General features: G+C 30.4%; 2 protein-coding genes and 2 long non-coding RNA genes across 12 annotated transcripts in view; 1 reads left to right on the top strand and 3 right to left on the bottom strand.

The window, feature by feature from the left end:
* Positions 1 to 511, bottom strand: part of LOC115876690 (metabotropic glutamate receptor) — a 130,059-nt gene extending 129,548 nt beyond the window's left edge. For both annotated transcript variants that reach the window (XR_004049188.1, XM_030892573.1), the window contains exon 1: positions 456 to 511. The gene's annotated coding sequence lies outside the window, so the exon portion shown is untranslated. The remainder of the gene's footprint in view (positions 1 to 455) is intronic.
* Positions 512 to 6,657: 6,146 nt separating this feature from the next.
* Positions 6,658 to 10,044, top strand: LOC115876691. Its single transcript, XR_004049189.1, has 6 exons — positions 6,658 to 6,778; positions 7,281 to 7,433; positions 7,564 to 7,697; positions 7,854 to 7,977; positions 8,087 to 8,214; positions 9,009 to 10,044. It is a non-coding gene; the product is annotated as an uncharacterized LOC115876691 (long non-coding RNA).
* Positions 10,045 to 14,521: 4,477 nt separating this feature from the next.
* LOC115876694 lies at positions 14,522 to 21,232 on the bottom strand. 4 transcript variants are annotated; one of them, XR_004049193.1, is made up of 9 exons: positions 21,102 to 21,232; positions 19,744 to 19,873; positions 19,507 to 19,678; positions 19,369 to 19,442; positions 16,918 to 17,566; positions 16,507 to 16,858; positions 16,305 to 16,444; positions 16,003 to 16,124; positions 14,522 to 15,882 (listed from the first exon to the last, which is right to left on the bottom strand). It is a non-coding gene; the product is annotated as an uncharacterized LOC115876694 (long non-coding RNA). The 4 variants fall into 4 exon arrangements; XR_004049191.1 differs by lacking the exon at positions 21,102 to 21,232 and adding an exon at positions 20,227 to 21,077; XR_004049192.1 differs by lacking the exon at positions 21,102 to 21,232 and adding an exon at positions 20,006 to 21,077.
* A 629-nt stretch (positions 21,233 to 21,861) lies between these two features.
* LOC115876692 (agrin-like) overlaps positions 21,862 to 25,375 on the bottom strand; it is a 272,204-nt gene continuing 268,690 nt past the window's right edge. For all 5 annotated transcript variants that reach the window (XM_030892575.1, XM_030892578.1, XM_030892577.1 and 2 more), the window contains one exon: positions 21,862 to 25,133. In XM_030892575.1, the coding sequence (XP_030748435.1) occupies positions 24,979 to 25,133 (155 nt within the window). In that variant the 3' untranslated portion in view covers positions 21,862 to 24,978. The remainder of the gene's footprint in view (positions 25,134 to 25,375) is intronic.

The following is a 25,375-nucleotide window of genomic DNA, read 5'->3' on the forward strand; positions in this document are numbered from 1 at the left end:
AAAACATTAATTACAAGCAATCTTAATAGAAAAGAAAATTACAGTAATAATTATTAACGACGCAAGCAAAAAAATAGTTATAGTAAGTTAAGTTAATTGAAAATTAATTTATTTGTGCTTTTTTTTCGCAGAAAAATACGAAAAAAAAGTTCTTAAAACTATTAAAAATTAAATTAAAAGATAATTTTTGAAATAATTATTTACCCAACGTTTAAACTTACTTGTTACAGTAATTTAATTTAAAAAATTTCCAATATTAAAAAAATCTAGGTTAACCATTTAAATGAAAACTAAAGAAAAACTAATGAATCCAAAGTAAAAAACATGTTCAGATAATTTAATTTAGTACAAAATTAATTTATTTGTGGAGTTTTAGTCATCGAAAAAGTAAACGAGTAGCGCAAAATGGCGGGAAAAAAGTTTAAATTATCAAGTTGTGGCGCGTATTTACTCACCAGGCTCGGAAGGATCGTGTCGTAGAATCTATGAGACCGGGGCAGCATGTGCCAAGATTGCACTGCGCGAGTAAACTGAGGTGATCCAGCGCTCGGCAGTATCCAGGCTTGCTGGCAAGAACCTGCGCCCTCAAATGATGGGGCTTTTAAAGTAGAATTTGGAAAATTTTAAACATAACATTTTTCAATTCGGACACCAACACTACAGACTGAAGCGGTATTGGAATTTTTCGGTCTATTTTGAAATATTACATTCTTTTTTCAATTGAGATGCGCGTGCAAACTTACATCGCTTCAAATTTGGCTTATTGCATTCTAGGTGATTTATATTGGCAGTGTTCATCGGAAATAGACTAAAAGTAGTATTCAGAATCATATTAACGTTAAATATACATGTAGAATGTGGAATGAGTGGTAGGGGTAAATTACCTCGACCTTAACTGCCTATTGTGTCCCCCCATCTTATCAGAGTTATAACTTATCATACAGTATATAACTTATCATACATTGGGATCTTTCTGTTGTAGGAGGGACAGGGTATCTGCCATCCTCCTCTGACAATAATTGTTCATCCTCTGAGGTGTAGACATCTACCTCCTAGGATAGTATACATCCTTCCATACAGCTTCTCTCCGGCTCAGGTACTCTTGAGGTGGTGGCTGGAGGATCTGTCTCCATTTTCTCCACCAGTTTAACTTGATCTCTCCTTAGAGCTGATACCGTTCTAGTCCCGGATCTATAATAGAGTTATATCTCTCTTTCTCTATTGCCTCGTTGGATTTGAGGTCAATTTCTATTGTGAGGAACTGTCCATGGCCCTCCTCCTCGTGTTGATGACTCACAAACTCGATGTCTTTACATTAGAGTTCTGGCAAAGCTGGTTATATACTGCAACGGTTTGTTAGTCCACTTCTACAGAGCCTAGCATGTAGAACTAAAAGAGACGAGAAATCAATGGGTTGCCCCCTGGTGTCCCAAGATTGCGACCAGGTAGAGGCTAATCTTCTTTCTAGCTACGCATCCCTTTGACTTGGTTCCGCTATCATAGGATTTAGGTTTTTGGTGAGGTTGTCTCCTCTTGGTCCAGGTGGTTAAGCTAAGACTTCTCACACCTTCCGCCCGTGATACATGATCACAGACAGTAGAGGGTACCTGATATGACGGATATATTATAGTTATACGTCTTGGTGTAATTCCCTGGCCACGACAGTACGGCCAGGGACAAGACAATGGGATGCTCCTCAGACCCATCTAAAGTACCAGAGGGGATTCCCCCTAGCACCTGACTAGGAGCTTCCCCACCAATGGCAAGGTCTTGCATCTCCCAGAGGAAGTAATCTACATAGTAGTTTCCAGAATTTCCAGATATTTTGCTTTGTGGAGTGACGCCCCCACAGAACCAATTTACTCAATTCATTAAAGGTAAATGGTGAGAGCTTGGTTTTATGATGACCACAGACTTTTCGATCTAGTAAATTGTTCAGGGATGTCGAGCAAAACATATAGAGATGAAATCCTATATGTCTTCGAAGAAGGAGCCTAGTAACTGGCAAAGAAGCAAGAAATTTTCAGGAAAATGGTTAATTCATGAGAGCAAATATGAAGAAGTGGTCATTGATCACCTAGCAGGTGAAAATCAGATACTATAATTAACATCTACACTTTGAGGACAAGGATGCATTTTTAGCAAGTAGCTTGGGATATGGAGAATAATTTATAGATCTTTAAAAAAATAATCATCCAAATCCAAATAGACCGAATTAATGAGAATTACTAGCTTCCACTACTCAGTTAAATCTTATACATATTTCATCGATGTAGCTCAACCAAATTATGAGATATGTAGATATAATTGATCTGGATAAAATGAAACCACCACGTACAACAAAAATCTAGATTTTAAGTAATGTTTTTTTGTTTACACCTTTTAATTCTGTGCGGATTGAATAATTGAGCTTGGTTGATTGAAATTTATTTTATTCGTTTTTTTATCGCAAACCGAAGTGCAAACTATGTTTAAAATAAAAAATAGAAATTATATATTTTTAATATTTTTTTTTATATTTATTTGAAATATCATTCTACCGTAATTTAGGAAACCTAGAACTCAATGCAAGTGGAGAGTATTTATGGCAGAATTAATAAAATATAACGTGAATCGCGGGAAGTTATACATTTAGTATTATATTATCGGTATTTATCTTGGAATTCTCCGTTTATCAGGTTCAGAGGATTTTTTTCTTTTTTTTACCAAGACAAAATACACAGGAATTTCGTAAATAAATAATGAAGGAAGCGACTTTGATGGAACAATATATCAAGATATAATTTAAAGCATTTTTTGTATACACCCCCTAAATATAAATTATAAATAATATAAATATTATAACAGGTTGATATTTTCATCAGCTAAAAAATAAGAGAAGATATTTCGTATTATTTGTGTTCAGAATTTTATACAAACCATAATGCATAATGTTTACATATTATGCATTATGGTTTGTAGCTACAGGTTGTAACTACAATATTCTAAAAAAACTCAAAATCAATAAATTTAAAATATTAACAGTTCAGCAGTAATTTCATTATTATATTTATATAAACTGCAATAAGAAGGCTTTTGTGTTCTTTAACTCGGCAAAATACTGGAAAAGTAATTTACCCTAAATGAACAGGAATATGAACAAATATTTTTATTCGAAATAAAAAAATAAAAAGCTTCTTTGTACTTCTGTCTTTATTATTTAAGAAAGTAAATAATAAAGAAACAGTATTTTTTCTGAATTGCTAACGGCAAAAGAATGCTTTATTTTGTTGTATAATTTTATTGTTTCAATTTTTCTGTGCATAATATTTTGAAATTTCATCGTCTCCCTTTCTACATTCTTTATTAAATGTAACATTTAATTATATATTTTTGTGACTTTTTAATAACTTAAAAAGGCAAATTTTATCTTCGTCTTGCGACTTGAAAACATTACTAATTTGCATATAAACATAACATATTAATAAAAAAAAATTGTACAGTAGGCTCTTACAGTATAAATAAAGAAGAAGATCTTGAGCTCGTCTACCTAAATTCTGGCAATCAATAATCAGATATGTTATAGCTGTCAATCAAGTGTTCCAATTTTTGATAGAACATTACATACAACATTTCGTCCTATTGCTGCCAAAAGTCACTAACTAACATTTTTCCGAACAACCAAATTCAATCATTAACGATGTTTTGAAGCGGAGAATCGATTGCAAAAGTCATTAACTACGATTTCTGGCTATTTATGTTTTATTATAATACCGAATAGTTACTAACTATAACATCTTTATGCAATGCAATTCATTTTTAGATGCATTTTTCTCGGAAGTAATAAAAAGTAAGTTAGTGACTTTTGGCAGCAATGGGACGATTTGTAGTCATTTCACTTTATTATATTTTTATTGGACAGAATAAATTCAAAAATATTCTAAGAACATGAGCTTTACTTCTTGGTAATTTCTCATTATCATCAAATTCCATTTAGTTTCCAGATTTTTAAGTGGAAGGGAAAAATGGGTTCACAATGGATATGTGAACTCATCTTTCTTTGCCCGTCCTTTTCATCTACTTTCAATCATGCATATGTCATCTACTTTCAATCATGCATATGTCATGATTGAAAGTTGTCTGATGATGGTTGTCTGTTGATTTCTGGTAGTAGAGATTCCGAGTTGTGTATTAGTTGTCCTCTATATATTATATTCTTCTACTATTTAAAGTGTTGGAAACACTGGAAATAGCAGTTAATTTCTCTTTATGTGAGAAATGTTTAAATTTCTAAGAAAGCTACAAAGGAAAAATTAAAAAGAATGTAGAAATATATTTTTTTGTTAAATCTGATATTTTTCGAGCTACACTGGTATATAATATAATCTTTGCCAGTGTCTGTAACAATAGCCACGCAATATCCGATTGAAGGAAATCTTTTATTAAATTTTAAGTCTCTTAGAATAAGATTTTATATTTTACAGTGCCATATTATTGATTTTGGGGGATTATAAAATACAGATCCTTATTCTCGATTCGTTTGACTAAGTCTTCCGTCCGTGCGGCGTCTTCAAATTCAACTTATTTTACTTGATAATTTTATTTGTATTGCCGAAAATATCTGGAGCCGCTATAAGTAAAAGAGAAAGTGTCTCATATAATTAAATTGGTGGATTTGGACGATTTTTATTTGACGCAGTAGCGGTTCTTGTTTCTTTTTCTTGGGCTTACAAAAAAAAATATCTCAGTGATGCCATATTGTGGAAATTTTCATACAGGGTGGTCCCCCTCATACAACGCGGAGGCTCCGATGAGAATGCCAGTTTGTATAAAAATTATTTAATTTTGAAAGCATAAAATAAGTAAGTTCAATAATTAGATATTTTGTAGCTGTCAATCAAATGTTCCAAATTTTTTGATAGAAAATTATATACTACCCATCATTTATAGTTATTTAACTTTGCTATATTTTTATTGGAAAGAATCAAATAAATTCCAAAAACATTCCAAAAACATGAACTTCTTGGTGTCTCATTATTATAAAATTGGTTTACAATGGATATATGAACTCATCTTTCTAAATTTATTATACAGTAAAACCTCTTTTCGGACTCCTATTTTCGGACACATCCATAAACGGACATCTCTAGTCGACGATTTTATTTTTACGAAAATTTACAATACAATAATTGTATTGTAATTTTTTTAAATTTTTATTATATATATATACAGTCTGGCATCGTCAAAGCGGGAAAATTTAATAAAAAATTACTTATTTGGTTCTCCAAGGAAACGATAAACATAACTTTAATACTTTGACTGGGTGCTGTCGAATTGTGTCGATGAGAGACTAAGGATCTCGCGCCAAACGATGGAAAAAATGAGAAAAGAAATGTTTAATCAGACCTAAAAATTTACCAGTATAGTGCAAATATGGCTCCCATTTCAATTTTCTGTTAATTCTTGAACCGATTTATATTATCGACCGACCAAAATGACCGTAACTACTGTCGAATTTCGTTTCAGTTAAAGCGAAATTAATCTTGTAGCAGCTTCATAAAATACTTGAGCGCTAAAGCTTAAGCCCTGCAATTAAACGTTGATTATCCACGCTTTTCAAGTTTTCTACATGCTCGAAAAAGAGCTCTTAGATGCACTGGGCGATGGAGAATATAAAACTGAAATTTACTTTCACAAAGTTTTAGACACATATTTTCTATTTTTAATTTGTTACTGGCAATGGACGTTTAAAACAATGATAGCTGTCCCAGTTATAGTAAAGTTGAATTTGTCCCATATAACTGCATTCCTTACTAATAAACATTTTTATATATGCGGCTCGAAACCTACAATACATCAATTGAGTTATATAATAGTCGCATATGTTCTTGATTTATTCCCAAAATATATAAAAAATTAAAAACTACCCCGAATAGAGGCTGCGGAGGGATGAAACTACTGTCAGTTCATGCCTTTTGCGTCCCTGGATCCAACGAATTAATTATCCATAAAATTAAAATAAAATTAAAAACTACCTCTAAAATAGGGGTTGCAGAAAGATGAAACTATTGTCGTGGCATTCCTTTTGCTTCCCCGAATCCAACGAGATCTTCCTCAAGGACCGAGCCCTATCCACTCCCGAGAGATCCCCAAAAAACTATTTGTCATAAGTGACATTTAAACTTCATTCATATCAACAATGCTGCCCTAGTTGTAGTTTTATTTAGTTGAACTTCACCGATATTTTCGCATTCTTTATATAGTAACCTACATTTCATTCATAAAGTCGCCGGTACAAGGGCCGCTCTAATCCAAAATGGTCACTGTTTTCTAGGTGTCAGTATATTAATTTCTTATTGGTCCATCAACAAATATCTTTGAAAATAATCTCGAACACCTGTTTTGACATCTTGTGAACAACTTTGTCGACATCTGACAAATATAGTATATAAATCTGCCCAAGAAACATTTTTTATTTTATAAATAATTAATTCAGTACTATTTATTACCGCATTAATATTTGGCCCACTTTTTAATAATTTAACCCACTATGTATAGTTAAAATTAAATTATTGTTAACAAAGACGGCTGTGACTTCTTTCTTATTGGTCAACTCACATATGTCATGACGTCTTCCGGAAATTGGCGTTGGGCATGTCCATTTTGAATGTCAAGAGATCCGCATCTTTCTGTCACTGGTATTTAAATTTTTGTGATTTTTTTTAATAAAAAGTGAGTTTTGTGTACACTATGTTTGTTCGTAAACCCTTGTTTTTGGCATCGCTCAGCTCCACAATAAGTGAGTACTCGATATTTTCTTTATGTTTCATTATATCTCGATTAATTTTTTTGCAATCTTGTAACCGTCATGGCGTCTTCTCTTTTCTTGTCTCAATATTTTTAATTCTTGGTTTTCGATTTGTTTTAAGGCTATTATAGATATTATTTATCACAGAGCATTAAATATCACACATTTTGCGAAAAGTTTCCATAATATAATAAAAACCTTTCATATATGTAGATGGAACGCAGGATTATCATGACTCGTTCACAAATTTCAAAATTGATAGAGTTACGTAAGAATAATATCTAGAGCTAGTAAGCATACGGAGATAGAGCCAGTAGAGCTAAAGTAAAAATCATTTCTAATTTTTTACTTAAGGTTGAATTACGCGTATCCAGTCGCTGTTGTCAGCTTCACTGGTACGCCAGCATTGGCATGGTAGTGGTACCGTGTAAACATTTTTCTTGGCAACGATTTACTTGCATTTTACAAATACTTATTTAGATTTTTTTTTCAGTTGAATGGCTGGTGAATATTCGCAAGTCTGACGGGGAGGTTTAGCTTTTTTGAGAGGACATGTGTGTGTGTGTGTGCAGACATTTTACGAGGGGTCAATGCGGGGCTCAAGATGTGAAAGAACTTTTCTTCAGCTGAATATTTTTTCTATAGAGTAAGTTTAATAGATTTCTTATTGCTTAATACTAATTAGAGTTGCTATTATTATATTGCCGAAGAAAATTTTATTTGGAAAATTTGTAAATCTTAATGGATTTCTTTTTTTTTATTTTCTTTTCTTTCAGGGAATATATTATAGTCTCAACACTTTCGGTTGGTCCCTCTCATGCTATACATGATGATATCGTATGCCTTAGTATTTCAGAGGATTGTCCAAGTTTTGAAGCAATCTAGAAACTGGAATTTGCTTGTAAAAAATGTGAGTTTAAATTTAATCCTTTGAAAAATTGTATTGATTAGATTTAGATAATTTATATATTATTTTATTATGTTGTAATTCCATCTAGTATTAAAAATTTCACTTAAATCGTATGTTATGAGAAAAGCTAGAAATTAAATATTTCTTTTATTTTAGGAAATACTGTAATATGGTCTAAAGACTCTGGTCTGTCCTCTTGTATCTCACAATGTAACAACTGTAAATATAGATTGTCCTAGTTCATGAAACACTCTGGAAATGGCAACGTTCTGTTACAGATGTAAGTTTATAATTTTATTTATTTTTCTTAACTCTAATAGCTGCCTGATTTGAATAGTTCAGTGATTGTATATGATTGTATAATACTTATTTGGTTTATTTTATTTTAGAGAATATTACAAGACGTATTCTTAACACTCGGATAACTTCCCATATGTTGATGGAACAGCAGCAGTAGATGGTCTTGACTTGTTCACAAATCTCAGGATTAATAGAGCTACCAGTATTTTTGTTAAAAGTAAGAAACCATTTCTAATTTTATAATTAAGGTTGATTTACACGTAGTAGTCTACACATGTTTCACTGGAACGCCAGCACTGGCATGGTAGTGGCACCATGAAAATACTTTATTGTATTGATTGATATTGAGATGTGTTTACACGATGCTACATCTATGCCAGTGCTGAAGTAACAGTGAAGGTGGCTCCAGCTACTGGATACGTGGAATCAGCGTTTATATTCATTAGATATATAGTAAAAAAGCACTGAAGGGCAATAATAAAAGACGAGAGATATATGCAGAATAAAAAAAATAAAAAAAAATGCAGCTGCCTTTATTCTAAGTTTTGGTATTTTTATAATATCTCGACGGTATTTTTTCTATTTGAAAGTTATTTTTTGTCATAAGAATTTTATAGTAATATTCAAATTCTTCGAGTAATAAAATTGAAATATCTTCTTAGATATTTAGGCAAACAGTTGTTGAGTATCTTATAGAAATACGTTACAGTTGGGGGTATGAACCTTGGTGTTACAATAGCAAAATAAAACACTCATTTACCACAATGCACAAAAACACTTTTGCACTGGATACGCGTTTCGTTAGTTCATTACTTTAATCGTCTGCTGATGATGGTAACGTAGTTAGTGGAAAAGTTAAGTGTTTTGTTGTATTGTGGTGAGTTAGTGTTTTATTTTGCTGAAACACCGTATGATCGAAAAAAAAAACGGCGTCCAGTTGACTTGCCATCGCTGACGCCGTTTTTTATTCGATCATACGGTACTTGTTACTTATAATATTTTTACTTGTAGGTATTTATTTTGCTGCTTCTGGCTATTGTTTCCCTCCAGCTTCTCATCTTCAACACCATTTAGCGAACATTCCTCCTACTCCTTCAAAATATACCAGAAGTTTGGGTCTGTATATTACGTGCATAGGGAGTCTACTTTTATTCTGGTATTGTTTTAAAACTTTGATAATCTGGACAAACTTTACACTCTAAACATGTCACTGTACTGCAAAAAAAGTTATAAAGCTGATACTTTATCATCCATGATTTCTATAATCATACTTCTCTATTCTTTTGCAAAAATATTTTTATTATGCCAGAAAAATTTTGTTTGTTTAGATAATGCACAACTTTACAATAATTATTAGCAGTAATATAACTATAATAACTATAAAAGCAGTCATTATTGCTTACATTGATTGCTATGACATCTTTCATATTTTTTAATTTTTATTGGTTCTAACAACCCATAGAATTTCCAGATTATCACAGTTCTTTCATATATTTTACTTGCGCAAAAGCGTCACTAATGTGGTCATATAATTACATTATTTTTTTAATGGTATCAAAACTTTGTTCTTACAATTTATAATTCATTGCTTTCAACTGTTATGGTAAATGAGTGTGCCATTTTTTTCTGATATTAATTTATATATTACTATTTCCAATTTAAATTTTTCATACATGGAAAGAAATATATTTAATATGCATATAAACTATACTGTGGCATAACTTTTAAGTTTTTAAAATTGTTTTTTTTCAGTGAATATCTTTCCTCCTTGGGACTTCTTCAAAATTAATAATTACAGTTCAAAATAGACTAATTTTATTTTATAATGAAGAATTAATATTTTTTCATTAAAAATTATAGTCTTATTTTTTTTATTAAAGCAACTAAATTAACTACCTAAATTATTATCTAATACATTTACTCAGTTTATTTAGCCGGTTTCAAAGCAATGTTCTTTTTAATAAATGGTATTTTGGGGTATTTGTATTCATAGAGCTACTTTTAAAAATTAAAATAAGCACTCTAGTGATTTTTAATTGTTTTTCATAAGCAGGTTCGTTGTAAATTTTCAATAAAAACTATATTATATTAACATATAATTAACTAATGTAGGTAATTTTAAATTTTAAGTATATATTTCTACATTTTAAGTCTATATTTTCACAACCAAACCAAACCTAATGATAAATGTTACTGTTTTCAAGAATACTATTTAAAATTTTTTAATACGTATTTTTTAGAAAGACATATTTTATAATTTAAATTACATTAGTTAATAATGCTAATAAAATATATTATTATAGTCTATTAGCTCTAACGTCGATTTCTTCTTATTTCTTTCTCTAATGGGTATGCAACTAAAGATACACGAATTATGTAATTCTGTATGGCCATTATCATATTTATCAACTAGATTACTTATAAATAGAAATCCTCTAGCGAGGGGAAGGATATAAAAATCAAAAAATCTTATTTTATATATAATATACTGCAAAAATAATGCTATATTCTATTATTTATAAGTTATATTGTACTTTTTAACCAGCTTTGTTGATATATTTTTAGACCAATATTTTACATTTAATCAATTAATTATATTATAGTGATCATTAATATAAATAGAAATAGTACTTTGAAGTATATTATATAAATGAAACCGACAAATACTTCAGTATAATACATTATATATTTGTTAAATAGAAGCGATCTGAAGACTGTTTCACTCTAGTGCTATCTGTACACGCGAAGTAAAATAAATATTTTAATGTTATGTTATTAATCTACTAACAATTTAATTTAAAAAAGCATAATGAAATTATAAGACTGTTTTATATTTAATAACGCATTTCTCAACACGGTCTCAATATATACTCCTGTTTCTTACGAAAAAAAAAAATAAGTTCTAAGTATACAATCTTATACAATTCAGTCCTTCAGCGTGTTTCAATTCATTTCTTCAGCATTTTATGGGTCCCAAAAGCAAATAGGGAAATACAGGTTCAGAGATCGCTACTATATTTCGTATATTTGTTTTTATTTTTATATTTTACTTACTGTGCAAAACTGGTCCATTATTTCTATGCCATGTTTATATATTAGGATTTATTTGATATTAATAAAAATCAGTATTTTAGTTTCATCGAAAGATCTCATTCACTGCTTTACAGGGAGTGTTCTAATTGAATTCATTTTAATTATCTGTCTTTTAGAGCAAACTATAAACATAACAGTATATTAAGTAACATTTTAATTATTATGTTTATTAAAGTCATTCTTAAATCACTTATTAGGTTATAGACAAAAAATCATGACATAGTTATCAATCGTATCATTTTTTAAAAAAGTGTTTTAAAATTATAGACAACTAGTTGTTTAATTTGAATTACACGTTATTAACTAACTTTACATCGTATTTTGGCTTAAAAATGCTTGATATTATTAACTAAAGCCATTTTTTTTTCATTTATCTAGAAACTAAAGCCCTAATTTTTATTTTTAATTCTAGTAATGTTTTTAATATGACTTGACTAACATACATCATTATTAGTATTGAACTTGAGCGTTCGATTTTGAGTGTGCTAATATAAATTTGTCACATACCTATAATGAACCCCCTGTATTTTTATGCGAAAATGTATGAGGTCTTTTATTTGTGGGATATTAAAGGATTTTGCTGCGGTGTAAATCGGCGATGTAGAAAGGGTAAGATTAGATTAGTGGCTGTCGTCAATGTCTCAACTTTTGCTCCGCGCCTATAGTTCATTGTCTACTACATTTCTTTGCCTAATTTTTTCTTTTTATAAAGGAATTTTTTATAAGCCTTCTATATACCATTCAAATTTGCACTGGACTGTTTCTTAAAATTTTAATTATATAATAAGTTTTTAAAACCAGATTTTTTCATTTAATAAGGTACAATTTGTACATTATGAAATTAATTTTTAGCTCTAGTTATCAACCCTCAACGACCATTCGCCAATCACTTCTAAAAATCTAACCATTTATCTACAATACTTATTCGAATAGCGTCAATAGCCCCCCATAACCATGTACAACTAGTTTCGAATTAAACTATTCCTCTAGTTTGAGATATATTTATTCTAATATATATTATATAATAATTACGCAAACTGTAATGTAATTTTTCTTCAGTCACACGATATTTTATATTAAAACTGAAAAGTACTACGTACCTGAAAAGTTCTATAAATTCTGCGACAGCTACTTACCTTTTTTACGCCCTTATAAGCCGATTTCAGGCCACTAATATCTTTTTTTTAGTTTTTTACCTTCGCAGTTGGCCTTGCCTACAAAAAGTTTTCAAATTCTGTAATCGAAATTTACAGTAGGAAACCATAAACTAAAAGGAGTATAAGTTTAATAACTTAAAGTTCTTTAGGTGGCCATATCGGTGCAAAACCTCTGGATATAGCGACCCAGAGCTGCTATATATTTTGGATCGTTACAGCTAGGGTCGCACTGCTGCACAATCCTTTTAGTATTCCAATGAATCTTTCACTGTTGGCCTTGTTCGCTGCAATTGTAGCGGGCAAGGAGAACTGGCTGTACCTAACCAGGGACCAAGGCGGCGTTAGAAGAACTTCCATATGCCGTCTTGGTGTCACATACAGCCATGGCAGTTCTACTAGAACTGTTTCTTGTAACTATCAGAGCCTACTTGATTTCATAATACTATGAAATCAAGTAGGTTTTGCGGGTAAGCGCTTGCTGTGTGTGTATAATATATACCGCATGATCGAGAAAAAACGGTGTCCAGTTGGCTGGGAAATGTCGATCGATGACATCTCCCATAAAAATTTCCATATAAAATGACAGCGATCTTCATTTCATAGCCATCGCTGACGCCGTTTTTTTCGATCATACGGTACATACCACCACAGTAGGTACTATAATTTGATATAGTACCTACATGTGTTGTGTGTGTATGTAGTAATAGATATTCATGTACATACACAGGGCAATGTGCGTGTTGTATGTCATACTGAATACACTAATTACATTATTATTAGTGTAATATCGCTTTACGAATATTACCACTAATAATAATGTAGAATAATATTATAGGTAATGTAAAATATGCTATGTAACCTATGTTGATCTTTTTAACTTTTAATAAATCCGTTTTAAAATAATTCTGGGTTTCATTTTTGTAAATTTTAAGAATTTTACTCTGAATATTCTAAAAATTCATGCGACTGTAGCGCCCTCTGGTGTCAAAAGACTGAAACTAAATTTTTAGTTCAGCGTTTTGCCGCTAGAGGCGCCACATTCGTTCAAAAATTTATGCGACTGCAGCGCCCTCTGGTGTCAAAAGGCTGAAACTAAATTTTTAGTTCAGCGTTTTGCCGCTAGAGGCGCCACATTCGTTCAAAAATTTATGCGACTGCAGCGCCCTCTGGTGTCAAAAGGCTGAAACTAAATTTTTAGTTCAGCGTTTTGCCGCTAGAGGCGCCACATTCGTTCAAAAATTTATGCGACTGCAGCGCCCCTGGTGTCAAAAGGCTGAAACTAAATTTTTGGTTCAGTGTTTTGCCGCTAGAGGCGCCACAATCGTTCAAAAATTTATGCGACTGCGGCGCCCTCTGGTGTCAAAAAGGCCGAAACTAAATTTTTGGTTCAGTGTTCTGCCGCTAGAGGCGCCACATTCGTTCAAAAATTTATACGACTGCAGCGCCCTCTGGTGTCAAAAGGCTGAAACTAAATTTTTAGTTCAGCGTTTGGCCGCTAGAGTGCGCCAATCTTTAAAACATTATGCGGCTGCAGCGCCCTGGTGTCAAAGAGTGAAACTAAAATTTTAGTTCATCCTTTGGCCGCTAGAGCGCCACAGTAGATTAAAAATTTAAAAAGAAAATAAAACAAATATTTGCAAAAAAAATTTATCTATATTTTAAGTTAACAAAAGACCGTCCGGCTCAAAACTTACATTATATATATGGGTTTTGGTGTACGTCAGTGTGGTATTTCACACTGGGGACAACAAAGTCTTGTGTTGGTTACAGTAGTGTGTGTATGGAGAGATACACACTACAGTGTATGAAATCTTCGAAGAAACAAAAATACTGACATTTATTAATATCAAATATATCCTAATATAAACATGACATAATAGAAAATGATAGACAGTTTTACCTAGACAGTAAGTAAAACATAAATAAAAACAATATATGGAATTGTAGGGATCTCTGAACCTATTTGCATATTGTGCCCATATTAATAAATATATTGAAACATGCTGGTGGACACAGTTGTATAAGATTGTATACGTAGAAGTTAATATTTTTTCGTGAAAAACAGGAGTAAATTAAATTACATGAAATAAAAAATCAAAACAAACAACATAAATATCGAGAAATGCCGTTATTAAATATAATATATAAATCAGTTATAATTTCAGTATGCTGATAAAATTAAATTGTTAGTAGATTAATAACATAGCATTAAAATATTTACCTCGCGTATACAAGAGATAGCACTAGCGAAATAGATTTCAGATTGCTCTATTTAACATAAATATATAATATATTGAACTATATTTGTCGGTTCCATTTATATAATATGCTTCAAAATACTATTTCTATTTATATTAATCACTTTATAATTAATAGATTAAATGTAAAATATTAGTCTAAAAATATCAGCTGTTAAAAATTACAGTAACTTAGAAACAGAAGATATCATTATTTGTAGTATATTATATATAAATTATATTAGCATCATTAAGAAATTTAATTAAAATAACTATTCTATGCTACAAATTAATCCTAGGCTTTTAGCTTAGGATTAACTTGTAGCATTACTTTTCTTAATTAAATTTTTCAGCAATGTATGAATATGGATAATAAAAACTTGCTTAGAGCTGTTACTCGTTGCCACTGATGTATAGATAATAATTATATAAAAAGATTTTTAAAAGTAACTAAACTCATTTAGGAATACATGAAATGAAGTAAATGATGTTTTAAGTGCCAAAATCATTATTTCGAACATTTTTTGTTATATAACCCATAAGAACGGGCGGTTTCTTTGTCGGGAATTTTTTTCAATACAATTTGATAGCCTCTTAGCCTCAATACTTAGCGCTTTATATATATATATATATATATATATATATATATATATATATATATATATATATATATATATATATATATATATATATATATATATATATATATATGTATATGGTTGTGGCACTTATCATGACAAACTGATTTTTTGGCACTTAGAACATTATTTACTTCAAGTCTTCAAATGATGACAATCTATGATTAAACTAAACAAGAACGATGAGTAAAATTTTTAAGAGTAGAATATAAAAATTTTATGAAATGCCAGCATATGGAGAACAATTATCCTTATAAAGTGATACTTTGAAATAAAATATAATCAGCTTATGTGTACCATTCAAGTAACATATTCATATAACATTCATAAAACTAATTCTATTTATGTATTACTGCATTTAATTACTTTAATTATCAGTTGTTAATTATATAACTGTGCTGAGCTAAAAAAATTAACTAATACAAATAAACACGAAAATTTAAAATTTCAAGTTGCAATAATACAAGAATAAAAGTAGTTTTTTTTGTAGTAATAAAGTATATTAGCATAGATATTACTTACTAAGCACTCTAGCTGAATTTAATAATTTAAAAAAAAATAAAATGAATATACATATAAAAAAATAAAGTTAATACTAATTACTGGCGTGGTCACTACCATGCCAGTGCAAGCGTCAAAGTGAAACCGGCGTACGCCGTGGATACGTGTAAATCAGCCTTAATTATAAAATACGCTGCTAGCTGCTGTTCCATCAACATATAGGAGGTTAGCCGAGTGTTATATTGTATTGTAATATTCCCTAAAATAAAATAAATAAGTAAGAATTGGTTTCATCGTAACCTAATAATATACAATCATTGAACTATTCAAATCAGACAGATATTAGTGTTAAGAAAAATAAATAACATTATAAACTTACATTTGTAAGAGAACGTTGCCACTTTCAGATTGTTTCATGAGCTAGAACAATCTATTTTTACAGTTGTGACTTTGTAAGGTATGAGAGGACAGACCAGAGGACAGACCATATTGCAGTGTTTCCTAAAATAAAAGAAATAATTAATTTCTAGCTTTTCCCATAACATATGATTTAAATGTAATTGTTAATAGTAGATAAAATATAATGTTTAAATTATCTAGATTCAATACCAGTTTAGAGAAGATCAAATTTAAACTTACATATTTTACAAGCAAATGCCATTAGAAATCTATTAGACTTACATTTATAGAAGAAATATTTAGCTAAAAACAAGTACTTCCTCAGCATGAGCAATGCACTGACCACTCGTAAGATTGTCTGCATGTCCTCTCAAAAAGCTAAACCTCCCTATCAGACTTGTCAATATTCACCAGCAATTCTACTGAAAAAATAAAACTTCAAGTAAGTATCTGTAAAATGCAAAGTAAATTGTTTAAAAGCTACCTTATAATTTTCCCTCCATTGTTTTAAAGACATTTTCATTGATCTCTCCCATCATCTCAATTTCCTATTTCCTCTTCTATTCTTCTTATTATCCAAGTCCTCTTCTATTGTATTATTATCTTCCTGCTCCATCATCTTATTTACCAATACATCAAGTCAAGCTGCACTTGGGCATGGCGAGTAACCCAGCTCCCTGGTCCTGAGATGATTCCCTAGAGTTGGTAACACGTCACCCGGTATTCGAGACGATGCCTGGGGGAATCCGAAGAAACTTTAGAATCAATCACACACGTCTTGCAATATTTCATCTGGAATCTTCAATGATTTAAACACGCAACAAACTTGAATTATTCTAGAAAAATAGAAAAAAAAAATCAATTTCGAAAGCGTTAATAGAAAAAAAAAACTTACTTTAGTTGGTTTTAGGTTAAGCTGAGGTTTGCTAGCCTGTCTATCCCGAATCTCTATCCATAAATCGACGTCAAGCAGATGCAGAACAAAATATCCTTCACGTCGCGTCCGAGGTGTGGGTGTCCCCTTCTGCAGATTTGACACTTTTCGATTATAATGCCTCACCGGTCACTCTCGATTCCAATTAAACAGCTTTATCTGAGATCGTCTCCTTTCCCATCGAACGACCTACCACTGGGACTCATTACAGGCCTCACCCCTCTCCTCATCTTCAAATATGTTGGTATCAAGTCCCCTACGCCCTCGAGGTGCCACGCAACACGTGCATGAAGAAGTGTCTTAGCTTGGGTGCTAGGTAGTATCCGGCTGAAGCCTCTAGCATTAAAACACCTAGCTCGTAAACCAGAGGCCGGTGACTCCCATGGATACCTATGCATGCTACGCAGACCATCAAGTTTGAGATGATCCAGATCTCCTCTTCGAAAGGAGGCCGCGTCGTGTCCTGGAGCGTCACTGTTTGATCCAATTCATAGGGGCACCATCAGCAAAATTTACTTATGTAAATCGATGACAGTTAATGATGTCATCGAGTTAATTAATAATTCGGCCACTGGGCGACAGTGTCCTGATGTGTAGTATTAAACCAAGCCTGAAAAGAAAAGAAAAAACACTGTAAGGCTTTTGACAACTAAGAGAGAAAAAAGCTCAAAAGAAAACTAGAGATCAAGGGAAATCGCTGGGAAGAAAAAAATGTATATCACCCAAGACACGTCGAAGCAAAGTGAGTTTCCAGCTAGGGCATCTCAGGTTTACCACGCCCGTACTCATAAACTGTAAGCCCCTGAGGATATACACAGGGTATTCCTTAATGACATGTTAATATTTAAGAAGGTGATTTTAGACCTACTCTAAAAAGCGCCATATGAATGTACATATGTCCTATATATCTTAACTTTTGACAAATAGGCCGATGCAGAAACGATTTCCACATCAGCAATCACTGAATCAGATTTTTTTTTAGCCATTTAACACTAAAGTAATAATTTTTTAATGTAAAAACTATGCGTCGGACGAAAAAATCAAAAGATGAAAATTGTTTAGAACTGAATAAGAAAAGAACTTGTAGAGTTTTAAACAGCACTAAAATTTTCACAAAATGTGTGATATTTAATGCTCTGTAATAAATACAAATCGAAAACCAAGAATAAAAATATAAAGAAAAGAAAAGCGAAGACGCCATGACGGTTACAAGATTGCAAAAAATATTAGAGATAATATAATGAAATACAAAGAAAATATCGAGGACTCACTTATTGTGGAGCTGAGCGATGCCAAAAACAAGAGTTTACGAACAAAAACGGTGTACACAAAACTCACGTTTTATTAAAAAAATTATAAAATTTTAAATGCCGGCGACAGAAACTTAAGGATCTCTCGGCATTCAAAATGGACATGCCTGACGCCAATTTCCGGAAGACGTCATGACATATGTCAGTTGACCAATTAGAATGAAGTCTCACAGCCGTCTTTGTTAACAATATTTTAATTTTAACTTTACATAGTGGGTTAAATTAGAAAAAAGTGGGCCAAATGAATGCCTTAATAAACAGTATATTTATTATTTAAAAAAATGTTTCTATACTATATTTGCTTTTTATGATTAATAAATCCAAAAAAAAAACAAAAAATTAAACAAGTCACCATCATTATTGATTAATAGAATTCTAATGAATATCCTCCAATGAGGTAATAAGACACAGTATCCTTACAATCTTACATTAATTCTTTTTTATTTGAAAGTGATTTACAAATAGGGGGCGACATGTTTCGAAACGGTGAAGTCTAATCTTCAGACCCAAGCTAAAAAATTTAAGAAAAAAGTCAAAAGAAGTCCAGAAAATCAAATACACAACTCAATACAAGTCAAGTAATAAAAAGACAAATACAAATTACATATAGTTTTTTAATATTTAAATTTATACATATGTAAGTATGTTAATTAGTGTATGTAAATTAGTTTCATATGTTTTATTTTGTATACATTTGTATTTTCTTCTATAAAATTTAAGCAATGAATCTCAAATACATACCTACACAATAAAGTTGTACCATAGACTGACTGACCAAGTCATTATAAAGTTAAAACTATGTATCTCAAATAGGCATTTGTTATAAAGTGGTTCTGCTACTTGTTGAAACTGATTAGTAATTTATAAAGCTCCTAATTTCTAAGCCATTTTAAAATAGAAATTAAAAAACTTGAAGAATTCAACTTGTGCTTATTTGACTGTTTTTATGAAGTTTTTTACTTCTTTTGATTTTGTCCTTTCAAATTTTAGCTTGAGCCTGAAGATAAGATTTCACCGTCTCAGAACATGTTGCCTCTCTATTTGTAAAAAAATTAAAAAAAGCAATCTAGTGTTAAATAAAAAATAAAATTAAAAAACTTACATTATTTGTAACAGAACATTCCAATATCCAGATTGTTTCATGTCTTACTCAGACTTGGCAGTGGTATTCTCTAGCTATTCATATGAAAAAATATTTCCAATCACTATCTGAAATAAATGTAAATTATTTTAAAACTACCTTATTCTACACCCTCTAATTCTTCTTATTCTTCCATTTCCCTGTACCATAAGCTTCCATTTTTTGAGTACATATTTTTAAAATTAATAGGCGTTTACAATGTAAATACAACTTTGGAAATATGACATGAAACGCTAAACCGTACACTTTCTTCATTTCTTTCGACACTGAGCTGTAAAATTTGCAGATAAATTGAGTACTAGAATAACTTAAGTACAAAATGTATTAAGAACTTACCATCTTTCATGTTCTTTAGTCAGTATTTCTTCGTTCCTGTAAACGTAAGGCCAGTTATGTTGATGCTGATATGTCTCTGCCATAGGGCGTCGACGTATGATATAGAGTTAAATTGTGACTGAAACCAAAGCTGAAACACAGACATAGATATAACATAACACAACAATTATTCTGAAACAAACAACAAATACAAAGACAAAGAAAGAACATAGTGGGGTTAAATAAAAAATATTTGTAAAATTATTAAAGTAGGTATACTTACATAAGCAGCGAAAAAAGTTACCATAGTTATTACCAGTTATTACTCATTATAACCCCTACCCCATTATTTCTTTGGTAAAAATATCCCTATTACCATTACCAGATACGATCATAAATATAGAGTAATGCATCAACAGAAAAAAAATGAGAAGAAAACCTTCAATCGAATACTTGGGATAACGTTATGGCCGTATCTGGGAAGGAAAATAATTAAATACTCACTGTTTGGAGAGACTGAGCAAGCTTTAAAATGAAAACTGTTCAAACTGCGTGAGGAAAGCAAACTTTTTCTATTAATAATCAATACAAAAACAAAAATTCTGCCGGCGCGGCGACAACCTTTCCATTACGAAGATGTCAAAAGTCAAAACAAAAACAAATTGTCAAAGGCCCACATGGACCAATAAGAAATTAATTTATTGACAGCTTGAAAACTGTGGCCATTTTGTATTAGGGCGGGGCTTATACTTATACCGGCAAATTTGAATGAAATGGGTTACTATAAAAGGGAATGCGAAAATATCAAGTTCGACTTTACAACAACTAGGGCAGTAGTTTTTTAATTCTACTCATTTTTCGAGATGTCGTTGGATTCAGGGTGATTCAGGGGCGCATAAGGCATAAACTGAGGATTGTTTTATGCAAATATATATGTTTTATGGCATTGGGCATATAAGAATATTTCATAATGGTTGATTTAATCTAAAGTTAGGCAACCAGTAATACGACTCCAATAATATATATTATGAGATTAAATTTGGGGCTAATTTCTACAAATTATTATAAATGTTCCTGTACCAAGCAGATAAATAGCTAAGTATATAATAGTTCTCTTAAGATAATATAACATATGCATAATATTTGCGGTACAATAATTTGATGTAAAATTCGTGATATAGGGTGATATGTATATGTAGAAAATTATTAACAGCTTTGTTGTTTTATATTACATATAAGACAGTGAATTGCAAACTCTTCATTAATATCTTGTTTTGGAAGCAGAATTTCTTAAAAAAAACTCTCAAATGTGTAAATAAATTTAGAGTCTAGGTAAATGATATTAGAATTATATAAAATACTAAAGTTTTTAGACTTACTCTTAATTATGGAAAGAATCATTTTGTCCTAACTCATTCTCAATGATGACAAAAACTAAAATAAGTTATTTATTGTGTTTTTAAAAAATAAAAAACAACATTTAAAAAAATATATGTATAACGTTAAGAATCAACACTACAAACCTTATAGACAATATTTTTGTGAATTCCGTATAGGTAGATATCTAATATTTCTATTAGCAATGCTGCTTATATTATTATCATCTTCGATGTCTTCTTCGTAAACATTATAAGATCCTTTAATGTCCCATTACTGATTTCATTTAGTTTTCAGATTTGACACTGGGTGTTCCACCCATGTTCCATCCATCTGATAATGAGAAGTAAGAAGTGTTGTATATGGAGGGAATAATAGGATTGTGGACAGGATGAAAAAAAGAGGGGACAGGACATGACTCCCTCCTGGTATTAGGAGATGGAGGAAAATCATGGCTCGCGTGGGCAGGGTCGCATCCCTGAAGTAGACCTGTTCTCCACCAGGATCGTAGAGGAGTACCTACCCGCTACCCAAAATAATAATTACTCAGCTAAAAGTTATGTGCTTAATGCAATAATTACGCTTTAAGCTTAGGATAGTTAAAATTACAAACTTACAATATTTAAAAAAATTGGTGACAAGAAAACATTGATAGGCATGTCTTGGAATTGATGATAGTTTATGTTGTTTAAGTATATTTGGGTTGCAATTCAATGCAACATACGTGTATGTGAATCAAGATATATTAAACAACACGATAGATATTTTGAAATAAAAATATATTTATTGCAATAAATTGTACAGATACTATTAATTCTAAGAAACTTAAAATACTTAAAAGTTGAACTAACATTTTGTTATTACCCTAATAATCTACGGTGTAATTTATTTATAATATCCTAAATTATTAACTTAAACTACTAAATATATATTTACACAATCAACATCAAAGCGTATTGTAATATACGAACAATCCTTGTAAGGGAGTATCTGCTTATAGAAACATCTGACATTTTCGGGGATATGTCTAATACACTGCTATATTTGTTTATTATTTTTGGGGTTGATATACCATCTAAGGAAGATACGGCTCTCAACATAAAGACACTAATTAGATGATTGTTTTAAGTACAAATTACCTCTTACAAAAACTAACATTTTACAAGATCTTTACTTAAAGTTGATAGAGAACTCACAGCAAATAGATACTTCGAAAAATATGTTGTTAAAATTATCTTATGTGAACTTTATTAAAGTGATGTTACAGTTGACTATTAACCAATGGTTATATGTTTGAATGTCTCTATATTTAGTGATCTCTTTTTTATACATGCCCTACTTAGTATGTACTAGCTGTAAGTAAAGTAAAGATTCTTGCATTCTATAATGATATTCTATAAAATCAAACGGTAACAATATTTTAACAATTATTGTAAATATATGCTCTAAATAATTTGTCTCTTTCTTTATTTTAATTTAATATTTTTCTAGTCTTTTAAAATATCTTTACTTTTTTCACAAACTTAAGATCTTAATTCAAGTTATAACAAGAATAAAACTTATAAATAATTTTTTAACTTCCTGTACTATAAAATATTGCTATCTATTATTTGTAGTTACAAGACGAATTACAAATATGACTAATTTTTAAAAATTATTTGTATCTATTAAAAAATTAGTTTTCAAATATATGTATATTATGTCCCCTATCTTAATACAAGTTAGAATTTTATTATTTCATAAAGTTTATAAATTACAATTTTACAATATAATGTAATTAGTTAATAGTCAGATAAATAAATAATCTAAATTAGTTAGTAAACTTAAAAGTATGGAAGAAACAACAGCAGAAAAACCAACACATATTTTTTTTATTTGGTAATCTAAATAATAGGATATTTTTTGTAAGAGGTTTATTAAAAAAAATAGTATACAGGTATAATTTCTAAGTACACCATATCTATATAGATTATATATGTTTCATGGTTTAAGCAAATCGTAATACTTTTAAAAACATAATAATATCTTGATTTGAATTGAATAAGGTTTCTATAAAATAATGATAATAAAGAAATTCATTAATTTTAATGAACTTATACAAGTCCATTTTTATGGCTAACGTTAAGTCTTGATACGATATATATTCTCTTTGTATATTTTTTATTTAAATTGATAAATATAAAAAAGATGCATTTGTGGTTTTTTGGAAATAATTAGTCTCATTTTTAAATTGATATGTGTTGCTCTGATATTGTTATTAATGATATAGTAATACGTATACCTTTAAATGGGACTATGAATTATTTGATTAATTTGGATCAGCTCCTATACAGCAACTACAGCTATGGAAAAGGATTCAGATCATTGTAGAATATAAATCGACTTGTATAAAATAGGAATGAAGTTTTCAATAAAAAAGAAAGCAAATCAAAGGTTATCACGTCATTCTTATTGTTACAATCACATTCTTCTTTATATATTTAATTAATTTAGCACAATCAATGGTGCTAGAAGACATATATATTTTTTTAAATTGTTAAATTGTAAATTTTATAGAAATATTGAGGACATTGTAATTATCAGATTTTTTTTCAGATTATCTTGACCATGTAATTATTTAAGAATCTAGGCTGAAATCTTGCAGATTGCTAATACATTATCTATGTTCTGTTCTTACATATAGAGTTGGAGTTATGTTGAGTTATATGTGATATGAGTATATCTGGGGCGTCAAGTTGCAAAACCCGCCTTATCCATTAAAAAATATATATATTAATAGTGGACCCTGAAATCTACATAAACATAGTCCCAAACTGCAGCCAGAAGTCGCCTATTCCTATATAAAATTTACTACAAATTACGTTACCGCAGGAAAATCCGTCTTATCTGTATATTTGCTTTTTATTGTCATTATTGTTGCAAATCCCGCATTTTTTCATAGGTTTTTTACACAAGTATAATATTATTACCAAATACTACTGACGACTTATCCATTTCAAATCCTTACTTAATTTTAATAAAACAGCAAATCTAATAAATCAAGTTTGGATGCAAATTTCTTGCTGTAGCAAAACTTGTCTTTCCGAATTATTTTTGTTTTTTCTCTTTAAAAATGAAATATTAATTTTTATTTCTAAAAAAATGAGATACAAAACAATGATTTCACTCAACGAATAAGTTTTTTGTAAAATAACTATTATCTCGAAACAAACGTTTTTGGGATAAAACGAGTTTTTCAACTTGACGCCTCATTTGTTACTGGCCAAAATTTACAGAGATTTTTTTTAGATATCACTGAACGTAAACTTTATCTAATGTGCAACTGTTAACTGTTGCCATATATTAACTGTTATAATATAAAAAACAATATAAGCTATTGTAAAAACAAGTAAAAAAATATGCGCTTCTAGTACTTGCATTTAGCACACTTTTCATTTTGCCGAACCCAAGAAAGTATTGTGATGTAGCTCATTATCTATATTCAAATATAAAACACAATACCTAAAGAAATAATAAGTTAACTTAAAATTGTGAGATGGGAACTATTAAATATTTTGAATGAATTAAAAGGAATGAGAGAAAATGTATTAAAATATATTTTTTTCTGGTATTAGGTATATCTGAATACATATATTTCATTCTGCATTATCGAAAAACATTTTGTTTATTCATGGGATATAGTACTCTATCTCCATGTCTAATGTTACTTTACAGGACTAGATAAAAATTTGTTTATTTCTTTTGTATTCCATTAAGCCGACTGTTCTCTTGTTAAATTACTTAACTATGTACATCGATAATTTACTTTTCTAAGCAAAATCATTATATGGAAAGTTAATAAGTATTCAGTCTCACATAAAATACAATAAAACAGGGTTATTAGACGTCATTGACGTGACAGAAATGCAGTTTTTTACTATCTACGTTCGACAGCAAATTGAAAGGTTTGCTGTGCACCAGCATTTCTTTAATACATCCGTAGAATCCTTTGTAGTACGCTTCCGGTAGACTGGGTGGCAGTGATGAACTTCCGCCTAAAAGACAAAGAGACAGTATTAGAAATATAGTTGGCTCTTCATGGCAGTGTACTGACATACAGGGGTTTACATAAATTGTATTTTTTTTTGGAATAACTGTGTCCCAATAATTGGTCTTTGTGGCTCAGTAAAAAAAATACTCTGATATTTACGTAAAAATGTAATGTAAAAGGGATGTAGATGCTTTCCATCATCCAGTGGATTACCCCCTGTATGCAGGTGAAAATAATTCAAATTTA

Source organism: Sitophilus oryzae, unplaced genomic scaffold (assembly GCF_002938485.1).
Source record: "Sitophilus oryzae breed Bouriz unplaced genomic scaffold, Soryzae_2.0 scaffold_1440_pilon_pilon, whole genome shotgun sequence".
NCBI classification, from domain to species: domain Eukaryota; kingdom Metazoa; phylum Arthropoda; class Insecta; order Coleoptera; family Curculionidae; genus Sitophilus; species Sitophilus oryzae.